The sequence below is a fragment of the Lissotriton vulgaris genome, chromosome 6, assembly GCF_964263255.1.
Source record: "Lissotriton vulgaris chromosome 6, aLisVul1.2, whole genome shotgun sequence".
Lineage (NCBI taxonomy): Eukaryota > Metazoa > Chordata > Amphibia > Caudata > Salamandridae > Lissotriton > Lissotriton vulgaris.
In genome coordinates, this window is record NC_141694.1 from 1,901,596,765 (window position 1) to 1,901,621,289 (window position 24,525).

The following is a 24,525-nucleotide window of genomic DNA, read 5'->3' on the forward strand; positions in this document are numbered from 1 at the left end:
AGGACAGGTGGCAGCTCCTTTCGAGTAGTGGCCGCAAAGTTGTGGAACTCTCTTCCTGCTGAAATTCGGGCACTGGATGATTTACTCCAGTTTAGACGGGCTATTAAAACCTTCCTTTTTAATAAAAATCTCTGATTGAGTCTCTTTTATGCTGTGTTGTGTATACCTTCTTATGGCGCCAGGACGCCCCTTTGCTGGGGCAGCTGTGCGCGGTACAAAAACAGTTAACATAACATAACATAACATTGCAATGACCAATTTATCATAGCTGTAACTTCAGACCCTACACAATCTGCTACACCTGCCAAAACTCTTGCCGGGCAGGGGTCCGAAGGGGAGCCCGATTTAAGAGATTTCAGCAGAACAAGAATGTCCGATTGATCGACCATGTCAAATTGGGCAAGGCAACTGCTAGAGGGAGTACCGGACGTCTCCGCCAAAGGGCGTGAGGCGAAATTGTTCAAGGCTAATCCCTCTTCAATGAGCTTGATCTTATTAATGAAAAAAGAGGAGAGCTCCTCACACCAGCCAGCGGAAACCGGGATCTTTTTTTGCTCCGCCAGAGGCGACAGAAAGCTTTGGACTATAGCGAAGATCTCCTTATCATTATTATCTGCCTTCAAAATTCTTGTCGCAAAGTAAGCGCCTTTCGCAGTCTTAACTGCGATATAGTATTCTCTTTGGACTGAGCGGAGGTCAGCTTTAGCTTGCGGAGAGTATGCAGCCCTCCAAAGCCGCTCAAACTTCTTGCATGACCTCTTTAGCTCTTTAAGTGCTGGCGTGTACCAGGGTTGAGAAGGCAACACGCGCCGGGGGATTTTTGAGGCAGGTTTGGAAATAGCCTCTACTCCCAGACTGACCCAGGCATTAAAGAGGTCAACTTGGCCCTCTAGATTGCTGGCGAGAGCCATCTGGGAGTGCGTGAGGGCTTCTGCCAGCCCTGGAATGTTAATTTTCCGCACTAGGGGGCCTGACAGAGGAGGGGGTGGCGAGATGGCAGTGCCATGGCCCAGGAGAAGTTAATCACAGCGTGGTCGGACCAAGTGACCGGCTGGGGGTCTTTAATGACCAGTGCGAAATTGGAACATGCCAAATCCAACACATGCCCTCGGGCATGCGTTGGTTTGGAGATCCACTGTGTTAACTGAGTTATTCCCAAAAGGTCTTGAAGGCCCAGTGTATCTGGGGAACTGGGGGAGTCTAAATGTATGTTAAAATCTCCAAAAAAGGAGAAATTTCGGAAAGCTTAACACGCGTTCCGCCAGTACATCTCCTAAGGAACTTAGAAAGGAACCAATCGGCCCCGGCGGTCTATAGATCAAAGTCCCCCCTAAGGTGAAATGAGGGGAAGAATAAAGGAGAAGTCGAGGGCTTCTCCCTCCAACACGCTCAAAGACTTGTCACAGGAGAAGGCCCATGCTTCCCTGAATACTACTGCAATGCCGCCCCCTCTACCTAAGGTGCGATCGGCCCTAGCCAGGCGGTAACCACGTGGGACCGCCAGTTCTACCCCTGGAGCACAAGAATCGCTAAGCCACGTTTCCGTGACAAACAGAATGTCCAGGTTGTTGTCCCCAATGAGCTCAAAGATGTTATCGGCATGTTTTACCATCGAACGGGCATTGATGAGAGCTGCCTTAATCGGAAGCTCGTTCTGTCCTTTAGGCAGATCATGTGTAAGGAGGGGGGAGAAGTGGAAGTTACAATCCTTGCATTCCCACACCGTATCAGAGCACGGAGAGCACCTTTGCAGACCTAAATATGAGCCTGGGTTCAGGGAAAGCAGGGTTTCACGACTATAGATAAGTAAGCTCGAGATGCCTGGATCTGAAAGGGCCGCCTGACCGGCCCTGGGCACGGTCCAGGCGCGGACTGGCGCAGTTGGGCTTACCTTAGGCGCACCTTCGGCGCGCCATCGCTGCGCCCGACCGCTGCGCCTCGGCCAGCACATGGTGATAAATAAGGGGGTAGCGGGAGGCACGGGCTCCTGTCTCCGCCCTCCGGCTTACTGGTATGTCCCTGATTGGTCCGCCTACCTCCCCATGAGCTTTCCACTAAATCGGCACACAGCCGTGGTGGAACGAAGCTCGGGATTCGGATTGCACTAGTGAATATTAACACTAACAATGTCACTGCGAGGGACAAGATGTTGAAAGATAAGTGCATATCAGGAGGTATAGCTTTACTATTCCTAACTCTACATCTACGACCTTTAAGATATATGTACCGCTGAGGTACACATATAGGTATAGAAAATCTAGACTTACACACCAATATTTTTTGAGGGGAGATTTTGTTCTCGATAGTCTGTACCACCGATATTGTGGGATCGATACTCAGGGTGCAGACACCAGGCACCACCAGCCTGTCCTGCGGCCTCTTCCTTCTGCACACCAAGGAACCCTAACAAAGCCTCCGCCTCGTACACCAGGGTACTCAGCCATTGCTGGGCGGTCTGTCAATATCGGTTGCGCCCCTCTGGATGAGATGGAAGTTTGGGTCTCTGCCAGCAGCGGCTCCTGTACATGGGCGCAGGGCTGCGCCCCCTTTACTTTCATGGCTTCCTGGAATAAAAGCTTAGGTAAACATAATTGAAATGAAGGTTACCGTACTAGGCATTTTTGCAAGGGGTGCCCTTCGTGAGAACGTGTCTGATTCAGCACTATCAGGGCTTATCCGCGCACAGCCCTGGCCTTTCCATTAGAGCGCGGTGACGTTGCTCTGATTTCTCCACCTTCTTCCAGTACGCCCATTAAAAAGAGCCTTGAGCGTTTAGCTGTCAAGCCCCTGCTCCATAAGCTTGCATGTGACTCAGTAGCACTTACCCCACCATTTCATATCTCGTCACAGGGTGAGTTGGGGCCAGCAAGCTTAACTGACCAAACCCCTCCCTGTCACAAGATGTGATAGGGTGTGTTTAGGAAGTTTCCAACAGACACTGCAGACAATTCTATTTTCTTCAGTCGGTGGTGTCAGGTCGCGCTACATTTGCTGAATGGCTGGAAGAGAAGCAATTTGGCTTTCGTTCTGGTAACTTAACTGAAACTGCATTGATTTGCGCCACTGACGAAATACGGAGAACAACAGACAACGGACAACCAGTTGTACTGGTTCTCCTTGACCTGTCAGCCGCCTTCGATACGGTTAACCACCCCATTCTGCTATCCAGAGTAATGTCAGTGGGTGTCGAAGGCCAGATGATAAATTGGCTAAAATCTTATCTGAATGATCATTGGTAAGCGCTATCCATGCCCCTGTTTCTTTCTAATTTTAGAACGACTCCAAATGGCCTCTCCCAGAGCTCCTCTCTTAGCCCAATTGTATTTAATATTTATATCAAACCTTTAATCTCTCTCATTCAGTCCCTCAAGATGAAGCTTATCAATTACCCAATTGATTGTATCATTAAATGAAGATCAGGCCCACTCCCATTGCAACTTTCAGGCCTGCATTCTAGATCATTTTAACTGGATGAGTGCTATCTCACTCAAGATGAACAGAAGTAAAACAGAGCTCCTTTGCTGTCCGTCCAGCAACACTTCCATATCCTTACCCCCTGATTTCTGGCCTCTTCCCATGGAAACCCCGTTGGGCAACACAACTGTGGTACACCTGGAGGTAATGCTAGACGAGGGCCTCTCTTTCGAAAGGCAAGTGAACGGGATTGATGGGTCCTGCTTTGCACTGATTTGTGGTCTTAGAAAATTGTACCCCATGCTTGACGTCCAAGCTAGATGCTTGATCTCTCGAGGCGTCATATTAAGTATGTTGGATTATTGTAATGCTCTCCCATTAAGAGCTTCCAGCTCTCTACTAAATAACTGGAACACATCCAGATAATCACAGCGAGACTAACACTAGACAGACCACCGACATTCTTCTGCCTCAAATGCCCTTAGAGATCTTCACCGGCTGCCGATTAAACAGAGGATGATATTTAAATCTCTCTGTATTGTTTATAAGGCACTACACAATAAAGGACCAAGGGGCATATGTTTGAAAAACCCGTTTTGCGAGTCAGCAATAGCGTTTTTTGCAAATCGCTATTAAGGACTCGCAAACTGGAGTGTATGTAGGAATTGCAATATTAATTGCGATTCCTTAAAATTTCTTAATTGTGAATCGCAATAAAGGAATACTTAATATTTCTTAACTGCGAATCGCAATGAAGGAATACTTTCCTAGTCATTCCTATGGGCCTATATACTCGCAAATTGCGAATGTCTTCCAATGGAATGAATTGGAAGACATTCGCAATTTGCGAGTTCCTATTAGGTACTCGCAAATTGCAAATGCAATTTCCTTATTTTTTATTTTTTCTAATGAAAGTATAAAAGACAAATACAGAGATAAGAAACCATTTCGAACACGTACCTCCCCTTGTCCTCCTTCAACCCCCCCAGCCAACACTTAAAACATCAGAATAGGCATTGGATGATGAGTGACCTATTACAGGTTTTCAATGTCGAGAATCGATGAAACAGTGGCTAAAGGGAGAAAGACAGAGAAAAAAGAAGAAAAGAAAGGAAAGGAAGAGTGGTAGAGAAAAGTAGACATAACTGTGCATTATAGCTTATAGCATTAAAACTTGTTTACGGCGTCAGCAGTATGAATACGAGGAAGTCTCATCTAAAAACAGACGAGATCAGATATCACCTGTATTTCTAATTTCAAGGGATAAACATATCCTGCCCTAAAAAACAGAAGAGCAAGATCTATCACTTATATGGTTAAGCCCCTGTTGAGTCCATCTATCTAAGCCAAGTGGATAAATGTTTCCAAATAGCAAGACCCTTTTTCCCCCTGTTGCCCATTTTGGAGAGTTTGTAGCCTTTTCCATATTACAAGTAGAGATCAATCGAGCTAGCCGGTGGGAAAATAATGGAGGTTTGGGGTCCTTCCTTGATGAAGTTATACAGTGACGTAGAATGGTCATAGCTACAAAGATAAGTGCGCCTCAGTTCTTCCTGCTGACCTTGTCTTGCGTGCCTAATAAAACAGTCGGGTGGGGGTTAGTTGGATTTCCTGTGATAGGACTTTGCTAAAAATGTCTTGTATCTGACCCAATAGAGGCGTAAGTTGGGGACAAGTCGCGAACATATGAATCGCTGAACTCTGCGCACTTGGGACAGAGCGTTCCTGTCCCCGTTCCCCATTTTGCAACTCTGTCCAGTGTAATATATAGGAAGAAGGTGGTTTTAAAAAATTGTGCCTGTAGTTTAGCTGACAGCAGATAACTCCTGGCGAATTGTGTAGCCTGGTTAAATGTGTTAAAAGAGATATTTAGCTTCCTTTGCCATTTATTGGCAGTGACAAGCATATCGTCAGGCATCAGACTAACTAGTTTGGTATATATGTATCCGATCCTGGGCAGGGTCGAGTTTTGTAATTCCTCAATAAGGTCCACTCTAAAGAAGCCAGCTGTTCCCCCGGTCTTACGGGATAGAGAGTTTCTTATAGCCATATATTTAAAAGACTGATGTTCCCCCAAATGAAATGTAGTTTTTAGAGCACAAAAGGATTTAATACCATCAGTGGTTATCAGGTCTCCCATTTTCAGTATGCCTGCTCGGTGCCATTCAGGGATATAGGAAGCGCTGAATATCGATGGGGAACCCGTCCTGGCTTTTCCTGTGAGATGCTCCCTCCTGGGTATCTCCAAGGTGAAACCAGGCATCCCCGGCGTTTGTGGGGGGCCGTAGTAGAGATGAGGCAAGCTTAATGCCCAGAGTTGCCGAGTGTGATCCCTGGTTAGAGTAGGCACTGAGGCAAGAATTATCGAGTCCGATGACACTGGTTCACGACCCTTGTATATAATCACGAATAAAAGATCTATCACATCAAGTCAAAACTTGTTCCTGTCATTGTCACTTTCCTGTCTGTTGTGAACTAAATCCAAGGATTGTTTTATAATTGTCTCTGTACATGTGCCTCTCTTATTTTTGTTTATAAATATCCAATGTAGTGCACACGAGAAAAAGCGACAAGCTCCCAGCATGTGCAGCGCCCACCTAGTAATATAACACTCTCTTGCAGGACCGCAGGCAATGCCTTCACTTCTTCTGGTCGAGAACAACTACAGCTGCTGATGGCGGACAGTGGATGACCTGGACAGGTAGGCGTGACACGCACACCTAAAGTTTTATCACGTTGTTTACTTTTATCTGAACCCTGTAAACTGACAGCACTTCTGGTTCTTAACTCTGACCGGATACAGATTCATCTAACACAGCTTTACAGCTCATGTCTGAATCAGTCTAGAGTTTGCACGGACCAGTGTGAGTCCAGTAGAGAGAAGACGAAAAGCTGTGGTGTGCAGTGGGGCAGAAGCTGTGGTGTGATACCACCGATGCTTTTTTTATCTTCAGAGAGTCTAGAGGCCCCAAGCAGACACACAAGAAGGACAGCCTTCAGGTCAGAGAAACTCAGGGGGAAACAATGACTACATGAGATGGAAGAAAGACAAAGGTCTGAAAAACATAGTGGCCAAATCCAGGGAAGAGACTGTGACAAAGGGCTGACCAGCAGACTCAGATGATGGTCCAGCATGACAACAGAGATGCATAACAACAGAGATACAAGACAACAGAAACGCAAGATAACAGTCACGAAAGACAATAGAGACGCAAGACAACAGAGACACAAGACAACAGAGATACAAGACAACAGCGAAGCAAGACAACAGCGAAGCAAGACAACAGAGACGAAAGACAACAGAGACGCAAGACAGCAGAGACACAAGACAACAGAGATGAAAGACAACAGAGATGAAAGCCAACAGAGATGCAAGACAACAGAGACACTAGACAGCAGAGACACAAGACAACAGATTCAAGACAACAGAGATGCAAGACAACAGAGACAAAATACTACAGAGATGCAAGACAACAGAGACGAAAGACAACAGAGATGCAAGACAATAGAGACGCAAGAAAACCAACACGAAAGACAACAGAGACAAAAGACAACAGAGACGAAAGACAACAGAGACGAAAGACAACAGAGACGAAAGACAACAGAGACGCAAGACAGCAGAGACACAAGACAACAGAGATGAAAGCCAACAGAGATGCAAAACAACAGAGACACTAGACAGCAGAGACACAAGACAACAGATTCAAGACAACAGAGATGCAAGACAACAGAGAGGAAATACTACAGAGATGCAAGACAACAGAGACGAAAGACATAAGAGATGCAAGACAACAGAGACGCAAGAAAACCGACACGAAAGACAACAGAGACAAAAGACAACAGAGACAAAAGACAACAGAGATGCAAGACAAAGACTCAAGAGAGCAGAGATGCAAGACCATAGTGACGCAAAACAACAGAGACTTGAGACAACAGAGACGTAAGACAACAGAGACGTAAGAAAACGGAGATGCAAGATAACAGAGATGTAAGATAACAGAGACGAAGACAACATAGACAAAAGACAACAGAGACAAAAGACAACAGAGACAAAAGACAACAGAGATGCAAGACAGACTCAAGAGAACTGAAACGCAAGACCATAGTGACGTAAAACAACAGAGACGTAAGACAACGGAGACATAAGAAAACAGTGATGCAAGATAACATGAACGCAAGATAACTGAGACACAAGACAACAGAGATGTAAGACAACAGAGATGCACCACTCTGCTGTTTGGTGACTTTCGCCAGCGTTGGCTTTTGATGGAGCACACTGCATCTATGCAATCCCAACTTATTGTTTTCATACCTCTTAGTGGTTCTCTTTGGCCAGTGTTAATTTTCTTTGAAAGTCTTCTCTCCTCCACAGTCTCTCCCCAACTACTCCTTCATGACAACAGAGATACAAGACAAAAGAGACGCAAGACAACAGGCACGAAAGACAACAGAGACAAAAGACAACAGAGATGCATGACAACAGAGACACAAGCCAACAGAGATACAAGACAACATAGACGAAAGACAACAGAGACTCAAGACAAAAGAGACGCAAGACAGCAGAGACACAAGACAACAGAGACAAAAGACAACAGAGATGAAAGCCAACAGAGATGCAAGACAACAGAGGCACTAGACAGCAGCGACACAAGACAACAGATTCAAGACAACAGAGATGCAAGACAACAGAAACGAAATACTACAGAGACGCAAGACAGCAGAGACATAAGACAACAGATGCAAGACAACAGAAACAAAATACTACAGAGACGCAAGACAGCAGAGACATAAGACAACAGAGACGCAAGACAACAGAGACGCAAGACAACAGAGACTAAATACAACAGAGACGAAAGACAACAGAGACAAAAGACAACAGAGACAAAAGACAACAGAGACAAAAGACAACAGAGATACAAGACAGAGACTCAAGAGAACAGAGACGCAAGTCCATAGTGACGCAAAACAACAGAGACGTAAGACGACAGAGACGTAAGAAAACAGAGATGCAAGATAACAGAGATGCAAGATAACAGAGATGCAAGATAACTGAGACACAAGACAACAGAGATGTAAGACAACAGAGATGCACCCCTCTGCTGTTTGGCGACTTTCGCCAGTGTTGGCTTTTGATGGAACACACTACATCTACGCAATCCCAACTTATTGTTTTCATACCTCTTGGTGGTTCTCTTTGGCCAGTGTTAATTTTCTTTGGAAGCCTTCTCTCATCCACAGTCTCTCCCCAACTACTCCTTCTTGGTTGGAGTTTGGGTGAGCTTCCTCCCATCCCCTCATCCTATGGTCCGGTGGGGAAGTCTGCAGTTAAGTTATTATTCACAGCTGGTTAGAAATGCAGATGTATTTTCCTTATATTGATGATCGAAATAAACACTTGCTATTTATTTTGATTTGGTCTAATCTGCCCTATTTCAAGGTGTAGAAAAAAGAGGGGAAGGCTGGGTCCTGTCTCTGACCGGCTTGGACCACTCTTATGAAACAAACAAACCACAGAGCCGGACAGTCTGGATTAATAAAGACAAATGCACACCTAGTATAATTAATTGCTAGGCTGACAAACCATTTGTGATTAATCACTTGTTTTTTTATGAAAAAAGGGTTCTTGAAGAAATATTTTGGCATCAAGGGATACACACCACATTTACAGAAGTACACAAGTGCATTGAAAAAACCATATACAATACATTAAGTCAAAACATACACATATAACAATTGTGATAATCAATGGATATGAACAACTGTGCAATGCCTCAAAGAATTACGTTTTGCTGAGGCACCAACCCTGGATGAAAATGAACAAGTGGACAAGCAAAAATGAAACACAGGCCAACTTGTTTCCACCACCACTAGATACGCATTTTAATTTAACATATGGTGCAAAAAATAGGAAAACACAAAACTATGCAGCAGTGTAGAATTTGTGTAAGTTATATTCCTATTATGCCCTGATAGTTCAGTATCTGGGTGGAGCAGGACGCCGACGCGTTTCGAACCTGTTAGGTAGATTAAGGGTTCTCCTCAGGACAAGGATTGGGGGGTCGTTGTCGCTGTAAATTTAAAAAAATGGTATCAATGGATTGCTGACTAACACCTCACTGAAACTCAAACACTGTAAGGAAACAAGCAAATACCTTATGCTTGGAAAATCAGGATACTCCCTGTGGATAAGATGATATAAACCCTAGTTAGTCTCTGTTACTTGTAAGACAATCTGAGCCTCCGTGTGATCAAAGGAAATTAACTGTGGGCACGTACCTTGATGTTTAAAGCACTACCGAGTGTATGGGGTGCTGATGCGCATAAAATCAAAAGTTGTTGTGATGTGCCTGGGGAAAGTAAATAACACTGCGCATTACAATCCCAACTTCTGGTTTGCTTCTTCACACGAAGCTTACAAGCAAAAGGTGAAAAATGAATCCTACCTCAATCGGCAAAAGATTCGAGTTTGTGCACGAACCCAGGCGGCAGCCGCCGCGGCAGTTCGGCAACTGTGGAATCAAAGGGGAACGGTAATTAGTGAAGGACCGGGACCGCGTACGCTCGATCTTTACAGTTTTTTTTAACGTGGGACTTACGTTTTGAACGAGTCAATCGAGCTGAGCATCGGACACCCAAGCGGCAGGAAACTGGCAACGCGAGTGAGTAGGGGGCGTGTCCGAGTCTATTTAACGCGCAATGCGTGAACAGCGGTATGGTGGGACATGTAGTCCGCTAGTATGCACGCGCCCGCTAGGACAATTAGAAAACTCCGTAACGGCAGTGCTATGTGATAGATGTTTGACAAGGGGCAGCCAGAGGGGTGTATGTGAAGTTAGATATCACATCATGATGCCATGTACTGTGGCAATATAGCGCGAGCATGATCATGTTAGCGGAGGGAGGCTCAGAGCCAGGTGGAACATACCTAGAGACCCTTACAAGGGGACGTGACGATTACATATGTAGTGAGGATGTTTTTTTTACAGACACATGAGCGGCAAGCAGCACAGACAGACAATTGCCGCAGGCAGGCTATCTAGAGATTACTGAGTTCATTAAGGTCATTAAGTCCCACCATGGCGGTGTTGAACCTCAAAATGAGGTAGGCCTCTTTCTGAGCAAGGCGAGCATCTGGGTCCCCGCCTGCTCCCGGAGTGTTCTTAATGTTCGCTAGGATTGTCCATTTCAGATCATTTGATGAATGTTCCTTTCGCAAAAAGTGGGATACCAAGGGCGCTGTCAAAACTTTGTTATTTATCCTGGATCTGTGCTGGATAATGCGTTGGCGCACCTCTTGGGTTGTTTTGCCAATGTAGACCTTTCCACAGGGGCATGTGATGGCATATACTGCATACTTGGTCTTGCAGTTTGTGAAGTTGTTATGGCGCCAGAATTTTTGGCCATCCGTGAAGAGGGTTCCTTCTGTCGTCAAATTGCACACTGAGCATGTCCCACATTTGCGATGGCCCATTATTGGGCCCATGTTGAAAAGGGTTCCTTGTGTTTCTTTTTTTGTGGCACCTCTTGTGGATGAGATCTGTTGTCCGATGCTTCTGTTTTTTTTAAGTGCGAACAGAGGTTTGCCAATGTCGGGTAAGATTTCTTCAATCAGATGCCAATTACTGCGGATTATTTTCTGTACTGGGTTGGTGTGGGGGCCGAAGGTGTAGCATGTGGGGTGGACTACAGCGACACGCCCTGACCCCCTTTACCATAACATATTACTCATTTAAAACCAATGTATTTTTTAGCCCAAATCTGGTTTGGCCATTCTGGGCTGTAAACTGTGCTCCTAAGAGAGCCGCCATTTAACGACTGAACGACTGCTGTCATTTTACATTGCTTTCCTGCGTAGGACCTTAAATGACAGCTACAGAGTAATGATCCAGGCTAATGTTAATGTTGGCGGGCCACCACAGTATTAGTTACGGTAACATGTTCTTCCAATGATGTTGCCAGGTAAGACAGAGGGCCTCGCTCTCTTGTCAAGGTTCCTTGTACCTGTCCGTCGCCAGGTGGGAACGTGGAAGGGCCCTCCATCAGTAAGGACTGGATTCTGTCTTCCTGAAGATGTAATCTATAGAATGAACCCAGACCCGGTCCCTCTTCTGGGAAGGGTCTAGTACTGACTGTTCCACCAGGGCTGGGATGGAAGCCCTGACGGGCGGAGAGAGCTGATGAGAGACACTCCCTGCAAGAGTTAGAGCACAGGAGCAGGCCAATGAGGAGGCTGAGGAGATGTTGTCATAGTCTATCAAATTAGATGGAAATATTTAGAAGCAGACGCATAACTTGTCCATCTGGGGTTAATCAATCAATCAATCAATCAGAGTACTTGTAAAGCGCGCTTCTTACCCGTGAGGGTCTCAAGGCGCTGAGGGGCGGGGTGGGGGGGCGCTACTGCTCGAAGAGCCAGTTCTTGAGGAGTCTTCTGAAGGCGAGTAGGTCTTGGGTCTTCCGTAGGTTAGGTTAGATTTTTAGCAGGCTGCAGTGCAGCCATCAAAAGTACTGGGCTGCGCCATGCAGAGGAGACAGCAGTGCTGTGTTTATTAAATATCCTGCTGTCCTCACCTGCCTGGCGCTCTCCAGGGCTGCCTGGCGCCATACTCCACCTGTACATCATGGTGCCAAAGAGCGCCTTCTAGCTGGATTATTCCTTAAACTGTAAACATACAAATCCTCTGTCTAGACATATTCTGAAACATTTCACACATTGTGAGAGTTATTTATGGGATTTTGGCGTAGGGCAGCGCAGGAAGGCACCGTGCTGCGCAGCACGACGCCAAAGTAAATGGGCAGGAATGCATCGTATTTAAGCAATACGGAGCATGCCTGCCCTTGCTCCCTGCGCCGTTACCGTTTCAGGATGGAAAGAGGAGAAAAGATGGAGAAAAAACCATATTTCTCCTCGTTACGCTTCACCTTGGGAGGTGAACAAAGTAGACGCTTCCCCAGGTTTACATCCCTTAGTAAATCTGAGGCAGCGTCAAATTCGCTGGGTGTTGCATAGGAAATCCCACCACAACGCCCATGGAACGCCTCCTGGGCACAGAGTAAGGAGCTGCAATCATTTGCGGTGTGTGCCTTACTCATGCTTTATGAGGCCACTGAAAGCCACGCAGAGTGGCTTCACGTGGCTTCATACATTGAAATGAGAGCTCTGCCTCACACATGGACCACTGTACGTGGTGCAAAAGTGACGCGAGCAATCATAAATAAGCCCCAGGATGTGTAAGGTACAGGCCGGCACACAGGCGCTCTGTGGAATGTTTGGAGCAATAACACTGGCTCTCCTTCTTACAACCTGCTTTATATGTGTGATTGTGCTGTAACACCCAAATGCCACGCAAGTCGCACCCATGATGCAAAGCGGTACGAAGCAGCTAAAAGTGCTATCTGTGTTCAAGAAAGGGCCCCTTTACACTGGAAACTACCTTTTGCACCGGAGTGTAAATAGCCTTAGAAGACTTTGCCCCATTTTACTCCACTTTGCGCAGTGTAAAGTCCTTGTAAATTTGCCTCAGGTCTCTTCATTTAACTGCCACCTCTGAGGCACAAATGTATTTCTGTTAGATTCTAGAAGGTGGAAAAGGGAACAAACATTCTTTCTAATTTACAGCAATTTTACAGGTGTATTAAAGTGCCATAGTTACTGTCTCTCCATCTGAACCTGTTTTAAAATCCTCTGTCTTTCAGGTTACAGGAAAAGTATTCAACGCAGCTGGTTGAAGGGCAGGTGATGGGGGCGGAGAAAAGTTCCATCACGGCACGTCCCTCAAAAACAGGATAAGAGTGGGTTAATCTTTCACTGTAACCTGCTAAACTACGTTTACATCACTGTATGGAATAAATGATACAGTGAGAGGTCTTCTTTCAATGTAAACTGCTAAACTACGTTTACATCACTGTACTAAAGTAAATGTTAGAAGAGAGGGTTGTCTTTCCATTTTAACTGCTAAATTAATTTTACATTGCTGTGCTAAAGTACATGTAGAGCAACATTTCATCTTTCAGTGTACACTACTAAACTATGTTTACATCACTGTACTATAAGAAGTGTGGACCAGCGTTTCATCTTTCAGTGTCATCTTCAAAAACTACGTTTACATCAGTGTACTGCAGGACATGTGGAGCAGCGAGTCATCTCTCAGGGTAACCCTTGAGACTACCTTTACTTTGCTTTACTGAAGGAGATGTAGAGCAGTGAGTCATCCTTCAGGGTAACCCTTGAAACTATCTTTACGTCAGTGTACTACAGAACATGTAGAGCAGTGAGTCATCTCTCAGGGTAACCCTTGAAACTATCTTTACATCAGTGTACTGCAGGACATGTAGAGCAGTGACTCATCTCTCAGGGTAACCCTTGAAACTATCTTCCCATAAGTGTACTGCAGGACATGTAAACCAGTGAGTCATCTCTCAGGGTAATCCTTGAAACTATCTTTACTTTGCTGTACTGAAGGACATGTAAACCAGTGAGTCATCTCGAAGGGTAACTCTTGAAACTATATTTACATCAGTGTACTGCAGAACATGTAGAGCAGCGAGTCATCTCTCAGGGTAACCCTTGAGACTACCTTTACTTTGCTTTACTGAAGGACATTTAGAGCTGTGAGTCATCTCTCAGGTAACCCTTGAAACTATCTTTAATTCAGTGTACTGCAGGACATGTAAACCAGTGAGTCATCTCTCAGGGTAACCCTTGAAACTACCTTCATGAGATGTAGAGCAGCGAGTCATTTCTCAGTGTAACCCTTGAAACTATCTTTACATTGCTGTACAGAAGGACATATAGAGCAGTGAGTCATCTCTCAGGTAACCCTTGAAACTACCTTTACAACCGTGTACTGAAGGACATGTAGAGCAGTGAGTCATCTCTTAGGGTAACCCTTGAAACTATCTTTACATCAGTGTACTGCAGGACATGTAGAGCAGTGACTCATCTCTCAGGGTAACCCTTGAAACTATCTTCCCATAAGTGTACTGCAGGACATGTAAACCAGTGAGTCATCTCTCAGGGTAACCCTTGAAACTATCTTTACTTTGCTGTACTGAAGGACATGTAAACCAGTGAGTCATCTCGAAGGGTAACTCTTGAAACTATATTTACATCAGTGTACTGCAGAACATGTAGAGCAGCGAGTCATCTCTCAGGGTAACCCTTGAGACTACCTTTACTTTGCTTTACTGAAGGACATTTAGAGCTGTGAGTCATCTCTCAGGTAACCCTTGAAACTATCTTTAATTCAGTGTACTGCAGGACATGTAAACCAGTGAGTCATCTCTCAGGGTAACCCTTGAAACTACCTTCATGAGATGTAGAGCAGCGAGTCATTTCTCAGTGTAACCCTTGAAACTATCTTTACATTGCTGTACAGAAGGACATATAGAGCAGTGAGTCATCTCTCAGGTAACCCTTGAAACTACCTTTACAACAGTGTACTGAAGGACATGTAGAGCAGTGAGTCATCTCTTAGGGTAACCCTTGAAACTGCCTTTACTTCGTTGCCAGTCTTAGGGCAGATCAGGGCCATGCTGCTGTGAGCTTATGGATTGTTATCAAAGGTTCTTATTTGCTGCACTAAATCATTTCTGTGAGAAACTTGAAAATGTAAATTTGGTTCAAATTATTTTGTAAATGAATAGGAAGTATACAAGTGATTAGCAGCAGTTAACTGTAAGTTCTAAATGTTTCAATAAACGTGCAATGATCATCGGCATTATCTTGTTTTAAGGGGTTGGGTCAAAAACATGAAAAATAGCTTGTAAATACATTTATTCAACTCCATTTATGTCACAAAACATATTATGTCATATTTTATAATAGCATGCTCTGCAAACATGTGCTATCACAGACGAGACCGATGGTGTAGCCGTAATTTTAGACGTATCGCTGAGCGTGACGTGGCCGAACACAGCATTGACATGCTGACAGCAGGACATGTTTCTCAACCATAGCACACATGGGCTCCCCTTCCCTCTGCCTTCACTCATCTCCCCTTCTCTGTGTTCAAAACACCTACGAGGTGCTGAGTCAGCATAAGACATCCATCTCTACTGGTACTTCCACCCACAAAGCGCACTGATATCTGAACCAGGTGGTGAGGCGCTAAACCAAAAAGTGAATTGAAATAAATGAAGGGGAACAATTTAAAGAGAATACCACCCCACATTGCTTAGGAAACATTGAAGGATGGAAGCCAAGAATACCAGCTTGCTTCGGCAAGGACCAATGTGTCCAACAAGTGACCGCCAGAAACAAAATGCTGATTTTACTGTAGATTGTGTATCCTTACACCACACTTTTAAACTTTCCAAAGAATTATGGATCTCTGTATCTCCGAACAATGCAGGAAACATGCGACATGTAATGATTAATTTGAGAAGCTTGGATATCTCCATTGCCGTCTTCCATGGAAGCCATGACCACGGGCGGTGGATGGGTGTGAGGAGACCCTTCCATCCCTCTCACTCTGAGGTGGACATCAGCTCCAGACACATCACTCTTTGTTTGGTAATCTGAATCCAGCGTCTGTCCTAGGGTTCATTTAAAGAAGCTCTCTGAAGCAGAGCTGAGATCCTCGGATCATGGTGTCTATTGTGGCGTTGGGTCATACCGCGGGGCCGGAGAGCTTCCTCACGCCACATAAAGGTCCAGCCCAGTCCATGCATTTATGTTTTAAGGATATCGCAGGTCCCTTCAAAGCAAGTAAATTTGATATCTTCTCCTTCAATGTAGAGATCATGTTTTTTTTTCAAAGTTAGCTGATGTACGTTTAACTGAACTAGTCCTTTATCTGAGTCACCAACATTAAAATCTGCAACAATGAAAAGAGGAGTGAAGAAAGTTTAATATAAAAAAAACAGGAACAGGTTTAAAAGAAAAAGAAGAACTATAACTTACATTAAAGAACACAAAGCAACAATGACCAACACACTGAGCTGGATTTCAGGTGAACCTCCAGGGATGCAAGGGGCACATCGAAGGCGCTGTGAGCCCTCAACCCAGGGCCAACACCTGATTCCAGACCTCTGGCTCATCAGATTGTTTTTCATTGTAGTTTTCATGTATTTGAAACCAGGTTATCTTCTGGAAGCCTTCAGTAGTCTGCCTATTGACTTTGTAACGCACACGCAGAGCTTTAGGCTACTCTCCTGCAAGAGATCTCACTGACAGTGATGCACTTAACTGCGTAAATCTCCCAGATTTACTCAGCCTCTGAGTGGTAATCCTAAACCAACATCCTAGGATCTGCCAGCAGAAAAGAAACCCACAGTCAGGGCACCTCAAGAGAGCCACAGCCGCATTGAAATATGTGTGATTAATAATCAGCATCTAGAGGTACCTTTAACCACGGCTGACCCCTCCCCCCTCTGTGCTCAAGGACGGTCCTTAGGGCATGAGTACAAACAAGCAGGACCATCGGCCACTACACCTGATGACGCACCTGGCTGCAGGTACGAGAGGAACATGAGTTGCGGCAGGCAACTTCACCGCTGACTACGTCAGCCGTGGTGATGTACAGAGAATGGCTGGCAGTAGTTCAGGTACGGTAATACCAACCACTCTTCAGTGGATTACTTCCCTCATGTGTATGATGTTGATACCTTTCTCTTTCAACAGAACACCAAGGCAGGAACAGACGTGTGTGCAGGAATCTCCATACGTCCGTTTGGCGTGAAGCTAGCACTGGGTCATGCATCCTCCTAGTGCAAGCCAGAGTGTACAGTAGTATTCTAACTGTGAGTGGCCTGTACCAAAGGTGCCCTCGCCACTCCACTGCATCGTAGGGACACTGAAGGATCACCAGATCGTAAGAGCACTAACCCACCATACTGCCCACACTTACAGCTGTGAGAAGTTGGCCTGGTGTATACTGTCCACTAATTAAAGTGGGCTCCTTGAACCAGTCCAAGCGACCCTTGTAGTGATTAGGTCAAAGACATCCTATATAGAAAGCTATCCTAGTGGTAGCTGTGGAGAGCAGCCTTCAGGCTAAGTCTTGAAGGAATGTGAAGCAGCTTGTTTTACCAGATCAGAACCTCCTGAGTAACCAAATGAAAGGAGAACCACACAAGTTATGTTATTACTAAACACTCTCTACTAACCTCTCTATGAGATTAGAGCACAAGATACACAATACTTAATCAATAGAATGACAGTAAAAATCACAATACACAGCGTGCTCCAGGGGGAGACCAAACCATATACTAAATAAATGGTATAACAACAACAACTTCACTAGACACAGTGCCTAGAGCACGTAGAACCACTTGGACCCCAAGGAACCACCCAAAGGAGTGACACAGGGAGCCCACGGAGGACGGGTGCAGTGTGGGAACACAGACACGTGCTCCGTATAACTCTATGGGAAAGTCGTGGTAGGAAGATGACCGTTTAAGGACACTTAGGAGAGGACTTCAAGCAAACCCTTTGGAACACAGAAGGTTCTAAATCCAGCATCATTGTGTGTACCGAGGTATTTGTGTTACCTATCCCAGAGGAGCCCGGTGCATAGGGATCAAGTGGTGTCGAACACCCTCATTGTTTTCAATGACGTGATGCGAAGAAGTCCTGCTGCCGGGAAGATGGAAAGTGTCCAATGGAATCCAAGACTGGATCTGAAGTGAGAAGAACCTGAAAGCAGAGGGGACATAGTCTGGGTCACTTCAGGGTGACCAGGGGCTCGGTAGACGAATGCACACTGATGTTGGGTGCTTCAGGTGTGAGAATAGGATGCTTGACTCTACAAGTCACAGGGACCAGGAGACATCGATGATGAACATAGTCTGGAGGTGAGCTGTCCCACAAAGGATGTTGAGTTCTGAGGGGTCAGTGTCCGGATTGAATACCAACAAGCCTTGGCAAATACAACCACGCGGGAAGAGAAAACAAGTGACGGTGAGGACCAGCAAGGTCCAGGAGCCTCTCCAACCTATGTGGAGTCAGGGCACGTCTGGAGCAACCAGGAAAGCCCACAAAAATAAAAGTGACCCTCACTACGACCCACCAGCCAACGTACCATGGACCGCGAAGGGACCTCAAGCTGAATTACGAAGTACCATCCCACGGAGCACTCGTGGAGTGGAGACCGGAAATCTTCAGTGGCTCCTGCAACCAGTTTGAGCTGGACTATGAACAAGGACACCCAACAAATGTGCCCCCAGTGCAGACTTTCTGGCACTCTCAGAGTGCACCCACCCAGCCCCAATACACTAAAGCCTGTCTGGAAGGTGGGGACACCTCCCTGTGACAGGAAACCTATTATCAGGCTTTCCTCTGCTCGAGCTTGGATCAGCAGCAGGAGGGCATCAATTTTGTGATGCGCAGATCGAGAAAGCTGGTACTGGGTGTACCGGTGTTTCCCATAAGTCCCTCTCGAAGGGTGGAATCATACCTCCCCCGCCAGTTACTGGCAGGGAGGTATGATTCCAAGGTGTTTGACACCAAAGACGACATATTTCTAAGCAGCCGTTTTAAAGTTATCATTTACAGCAAGGTTATAATACGCTTAAATATATATGGTTGGCTGCATCACAGACAACCCCGTATAATAGGTTCCGAAGGCTGCAGAGGGGCTCTGCTCATGCACAGGCACCATTTCACATAAAACCTAGCACCCTGCCTTCAGGATTGATAAGGCATTCCATAGGGGTGACCAATAGGTTTACATGTGCAGTGATTTAGAGTTGATATAGGTAACCTATATCTAAGTAAGGGGTAGAATACCGGTGGTGTAATTTTGAATGGCCTCTCATGGGTAGCACAATACATGCTTCAGCCCCTAAGAGGCCTCTGGGTACCTATGCCCTGGGTACACGGTGTACCTATACTAGGGACTGATAAGGGTACCCCATTATTCAATCTGGAGTGTACCTCAAGTACATGCAATCATTTTAGAGAAGAAAGCAGCTAGGCTGGGGTCCTGATTAGCAGGGTCCCAGCCAGACTAAGTCAAAAACAGTGAAACATCAGCAAAAAATGGGGGTAACGAGAAGAAGCTGATCCTACTCTCCTACAACAGCCTCATTGTTCCACCCCACCAGTACATGCCCATGTACATACCTCACCTCTCCATGCCCATTGCTGCACCATACTTGTCTATGTCCATGGCTGCACCCACATGTCCTTGGCCTTTAATATACCCCACCTCTCCATGCCCATGGATGTACATACCTCTCCATGCCCATGGATGTACATTCCTCTCCATGTCCATGGATGTACATACCTCTCCATGCCCATGGATGTACATTCCTCTCCATGTCCATGGATGTACATACCTGATGTACATACCTCTCCATGCCCATGGATGTACATACCTCTCCATGCCCATGGATGTACATACCTCTCCATGCCCATGGATGTACATACCTCCCCATTTCCATGGTCAAAGCCCACCAGTGTCCGTGACCACGCTTCGAGGAGATGATGAAAGGTTTGACCATGGGGAGAATGAACATACAGTTACATGAAGCATGGCACTTGTGGATGGAAGGGTCACAGTGCCCTCTATGAACACACAAGACTCTCTCCCCCATCCCCCAGGAAAGTCTGACTTTCACTATACATGTGCAGTCAACAGCACACCGATGACTATAACTTACACACCTACTTCCAATGCGACAACCTCCTTGAGGTAGTCTATGAACAGATAACATGTGAGTATTCTGCACACATCCTGCAAGGAGATGGCATCACATGTGTAGCAGAGCACCGGGCCTCCCTCTGAACTTTCAGGGGTCCCTCCCTGCTCCAGGTAGAGATGGCTCCTTGATGTCCTGTTAGTCTATGTAAACACCACTGTTCCTGTGGGCTTTGTCTATCATCTGTGTGTTTAACTAGTCACACTGCTGTCTGCACGGTCATCTCGCACTGTTAATGTCTCACCCTGTGTAGGAGAGTAGGGTCTGCAATCCTATGATCACCCAGATTTTTTGCTTTTGTTTCACTGGTTTACGACTTTCTCTGGCTGTGGGCCTGCCAATCAGACCCACAGCCTGGCTGTTCTCTTTCTAAATTACGAGATGTACCTTAGGTGCATATACCAATTGGTACTGGGCCACCTTATCAGACCCTGTAACTCAGGGCGTAGGTGTACCCAGGGCCGCCAGGGGCTGCAGCATGTATTATGCCACCCCTGGCTGGCCTCCTAAATTTGACACAACTGGCTGCACGACAGCTGGGGCGAAGACGTGTAATCACCCTTTGCTTTAGATATAGTAGCTCTATATCTAACCATACAATGGACACCCGAGTCCCTATCAGTCACTCCTATGGCAGGCCTTGACAATCCTGAAGGCAGAGTGCATGGGCTCGTGTGAACTAAGCTCTGGCCCGAGCCGAGCCCGGTTGCAGCTTGCGGAATCAAGACCCAATGGCTGTTCCATGATAACGCGTACCATATAGGTAACTTCGGTGTCGCGTTATCAAGACATGTCGAGTAAGGTGTCATACAAATCGGGATGCTGCCCTCTCATCAACTCTGGCGACGAGGTTAGCATTCCGCCCTTCTAGAGGGACACGACATGTACGTGACTGTGAACCCCGGTTAAAGTTAACGAAAGCCTCAGCTCCACAAAATGGATGCTGCCACCACAGACACAAGTCTGACCTCCTGCTGCTGGGAGTCCTTCCAGCGAGGAGCACTTGGACAAAGGGTTTCCGGTCGAGGGCAGTGTTCGCACCGTCCCAGACAGGGTTTGTGTATTCTGGGTAGGTAGGGCTTTTGCGAGAAGGTGACTGCGGAGTGGCACCCCGGTGCTCACTACGCATCTGCCGGTTAGAACCAGTTCCAGGGGCGACAGCCCTGGCCTGGGGAAAGTCCGGCAGGGGAGAGGGGTGTAACTACCCCCCTTTCTGGTCCCACCCTTAGGGCAGGACCTAGTCATGTACCCACCCCTTTCTTTAGGATAAAGGCCGGAGCGGGGACCCTTCCAAATTAGATCATCTTTGAATCAAGAATACTTTCTACGAAAGGACTTCAAGACTCTTCTCAAGATTTCTCCCTTGTGGCTAAGGAGTAGTCACCCTGCATCAGCGGGCACCATCTAAGAACTCTGCGGTTTGCTGTAAGTCCTTCCTCAAGGAATCCGACGGCCCAGCTCGACGAGAACCGGCTTCCCTGGCACCTCTGACCTCTACCCACGTCATCAGCTCAGCTGTGATCTGTGGGTGCGACGAGACCTCGAGGGACCGGCCATCATCAGAACCTGCACGCTCTTAAAAACCAGCACGACCATCGAGGTAACTCTCTGGTGAGTGCTCTGGGGTCCGAGAAGCCCCGACCCTGAGCCGCTCCAGCACCGAAGTGCAGTCTCCCAGCATCTCCACGATCTGCGTGGGGCCCTTCTGCTCGCTGCTCAGCACGTTGTCTGGTCACTTGCCGCTGGCTCGTGCCCTTCTGTGACGACGACCAAGAATCAACACTGCCGGTCTGGTTGCTCCAGACTGGCCCCTGCTTCCATCTTTTGAGAGGCACCCCGGACCCTCCTGGTCCACCCAAGACGCCGACAGCGACATCCGTCGTGGGACAGCTCGCACCTCCACCGTGGTCGCCGACAACGCCTCCTGGTCCGAGAGACTGCAGAGCCTAGCGTCGCCCACTCACCTGGTCGAGGTGACGGCCAACCGGTGCCTTCCTGGTACCCTCTGACTACTGGCTAGTAGTACGAACTTGGTCCCCTCTGCTTTCAGGTTTCATCAATCTCTACAAACTATTCAACACTGGTCGCCGGCCAGCAACTCCTTTTCTTCCGGCTCCTGGCTCGTCAGCGAAGACCCCGACGCCTGTAAGACTTGTGCAGCCGCAGCCCTCGTGGCTAGGTAACTCGGCATTTCGGTGCCTGCATAGCCTCCTTACTCTAGGGTCCCGAGTCCCTCGCTTCCGACTTGCCTTAACCTTTCCGTGTCCCCGGACACTTGTTTTAAACTGTGCACTTGAAGTATTTGCTAAAGAGATTTGGTTTGTGCTTAGTACCCTGTCCTCATAAAGAGTACAGGGCTGTTGTGATTCTTAATAAATATACTGTTTATTTTCATAACACTTGTGTGGTGTCCTTTCACTGGGTGTTCAAGGGGTACATGTGTGGTAAACAGCTGGCTTAACGCGCCCTCTCGAGTCTTTAGCCTTAGACTGCTCGTATCCATGCTACTAGGATAGCTGGTCTATAGGTTGACTTACAACCAAACACCATAAGGGTCGTTGGAACGATACATAGCGGTCGCTAGAATAGCAAACGTTGCATATCGGGCCAACTTCTCACATTGGTGGCAGCGGTGGGATTTGAGCTTGCTGTTGTTTTACCACACGTATCCTAAGAATATCTTGTTGAAAGATCGCACAAGTACTGTTAGTACATATAACTAAAGCTTAGAATACTCTGAGTTCTACTGAACCAGCTGTTGTAGCTCCTCAAGGCTTAGCACACCTTGGCTACAGCTCTTAGCAAGGGAAAAGTAGGAAAACACATAGTGTAGGTAGGTGCACCACTTACACCACACTAGAAACAGTATGTCGGGCCAAGGAGGAAACTCTGAGTCTCCCCTTGTGTCAGTTGACCCTCCACAGGTCATCCCTTCAGGATATACTGTGCTGAGCTTCAAGGAGTTAAGACGATTGTGTCACTCCCGGAAGATTCAGCAGGGGTCTAACCCCACAACGTCCTTTCTGATTGGTCTCTTGGAGACTTATGATGCCAGGAGAGCTGAGAAACTTCGTAGCTCTTCTAATCCAGAAGGAGACATGCCTCCCCTCGAGGGAACCCGAGACGATCCTGACCTCATTCATCTCGCAACCGAGAACGAGGATGTGGAGGAGGATGAGGATGAGGATCTCTCTGGGGACGAGGCAGATAAGGGACAGGTAGAAGTCGTCAGACTAAGCAGGTCCAACTTAAGCAAACATGATAGCGGTACTGGGGGACCCCTGGGGCCACTATCAGGTCAGCTTAACATGGGGAATGGACGAGCCAGATCTCTATCAAGAGGCTCTGGCAGATCCCTTCATACCAACGGCTCTCACAACTCTTCTCAAAGAGGGATGACGTCCCCTCAGAGGAGAGTGTACGAAGCGAAGGAAAGGGCAGCTAATCTGCGGATCGAAAGGGAAGAACTTGCCCTGGCCAAAGAAAAGCTTGCTTTCGCTAGAGAGCAACAGTTAAGTGGGGCAGTCCCCACTGGTGGCAGCAATGTACCTAGTAATAGGGAAAAGAGTTTCGATACGAAACACCTTGGGAAGATAGTGCCCCCCTTTAAGCAAGGGGACGACATCCACAAATGGATTACTGCTTTGGAGAGGGCCTGCACTGTGCAAGGCGTTCCCCAGAGTCAGTGGGCAGCTATCTTGTGGCTCTCCTTTGAAGGTAAAGGAAGAGACAAGCTCCTCACCACAAGGGTAGAGGACGCTAACAATTACCAAGTCTTGAAGAATACACTCGTTGAAGGGTTCGGCCTAACCACTGAGCAGTACAGGGTGCTGTTCAGGGATACCCAGAAAACGCAGTCTCAAGACTGGTCTGATTTTGTCGATTGTGCCACTAAGGCTTTTGAGGGCTGGTTGCTGGGCAGTAAGGTTACTGATTACAAAGGATTGTATAATTTGATGATGAGAGAACAAATTTTAAACAATTGTCAGAACCAGTTGTTGCATCAGCATCTTGTCGACTCGGATCTGACCTCTCCTCAAGAATTGGGGCAGAAGGCGGACAAATGGGTTCGTACGAGAGTTAAACAGAACCAGGGCCAGAATCAAGGTGGTCAGAAGAAAGCAGACCAGAAGGGTAAAGATTCTAAGGGGGAACAAAATGACCAGAAGTCTTCGACAGGTCCCCAACAACCCAAAGAGGGTGGGGGTCAGGCTCCCCAAAAGAAGAAAGAAGGCCAATCCAAACGTTGGTGCCAGTACTGTAAAAGTAAGTCTCACTGGTTTAGTGAGTGCACCAAGAAAGGAGGAGGGCAGACTCCTGCCACTGCAGCCCCTAAGGCACCTGTGCCCCCTAGTACAGTCAGCAGTGGTAGTGCGCCTCCCAAGGGTTTAGTAGGGTTAACCCTGGGTTCTGAGGGGCGTGACAACTTAGTTGGCACACTCACTCAGGCTGTCCTTGTCAGTACAG

The 24,525-nt window shown here is 46.8% G+C and overlaps 2 protein-coding genes across 6 annotated transcripts in view; one reads left to right on the forward strand and one right to left on the reverse strand.

Moving 5' to 3' along the window:
- The window catches only part of LOC147709847 (NACHT, LRR and PYD domains-containing protein 12-like), a 275,583-nt gene extending 262,346 nt beyond the window's left edge, over window positions 1–13,237 (forward strand). For 2 of the 3 annotated variants that reach the window (XM_086928307.1, XM_086928308.1), the window contains exons 12-13: window positions 6,037–6,115; window positions 13,111–13,237. In XM_086928307.1, the coding sequence (XP_086784433.1) occupies window positions 6,037–6,106 (70 nt within the window). In that variant the 3' untranslated portion in view covers window positions 6,107–6,115; window positions 13,111–13,237. Of the gene's footprint in view, window positions 1–6,036; window positions 6,122–7,461; window positions 8,823–13,110 lie in introns of those variants that run through there. The other variant, XM_086928309.1, reaches the window with a different exon arrangement.
- Window positions 13,238–15,173: 1,936 nt separating this feature from the next.
- LOC147709849 (NACHT, LRR and PYD domains-containing protein 3-like) overlaps window positions 15,174–24,525 on the reverse strand; it is a 242,536-nt gene continuing 233,184 nt past the window's right edge. For all 3 annotated transcript variants that reach the window (XM_086928304.1, XM_086928306.1, XM_086928305.1), the window contains one exon: window positions 15,174–16,232. The gene's annotated coding sequence lies outside the window, so the exon portion shown is untranslated. The remainder of the gene's footprint in view (window positions 16,233–24,525) is intronic.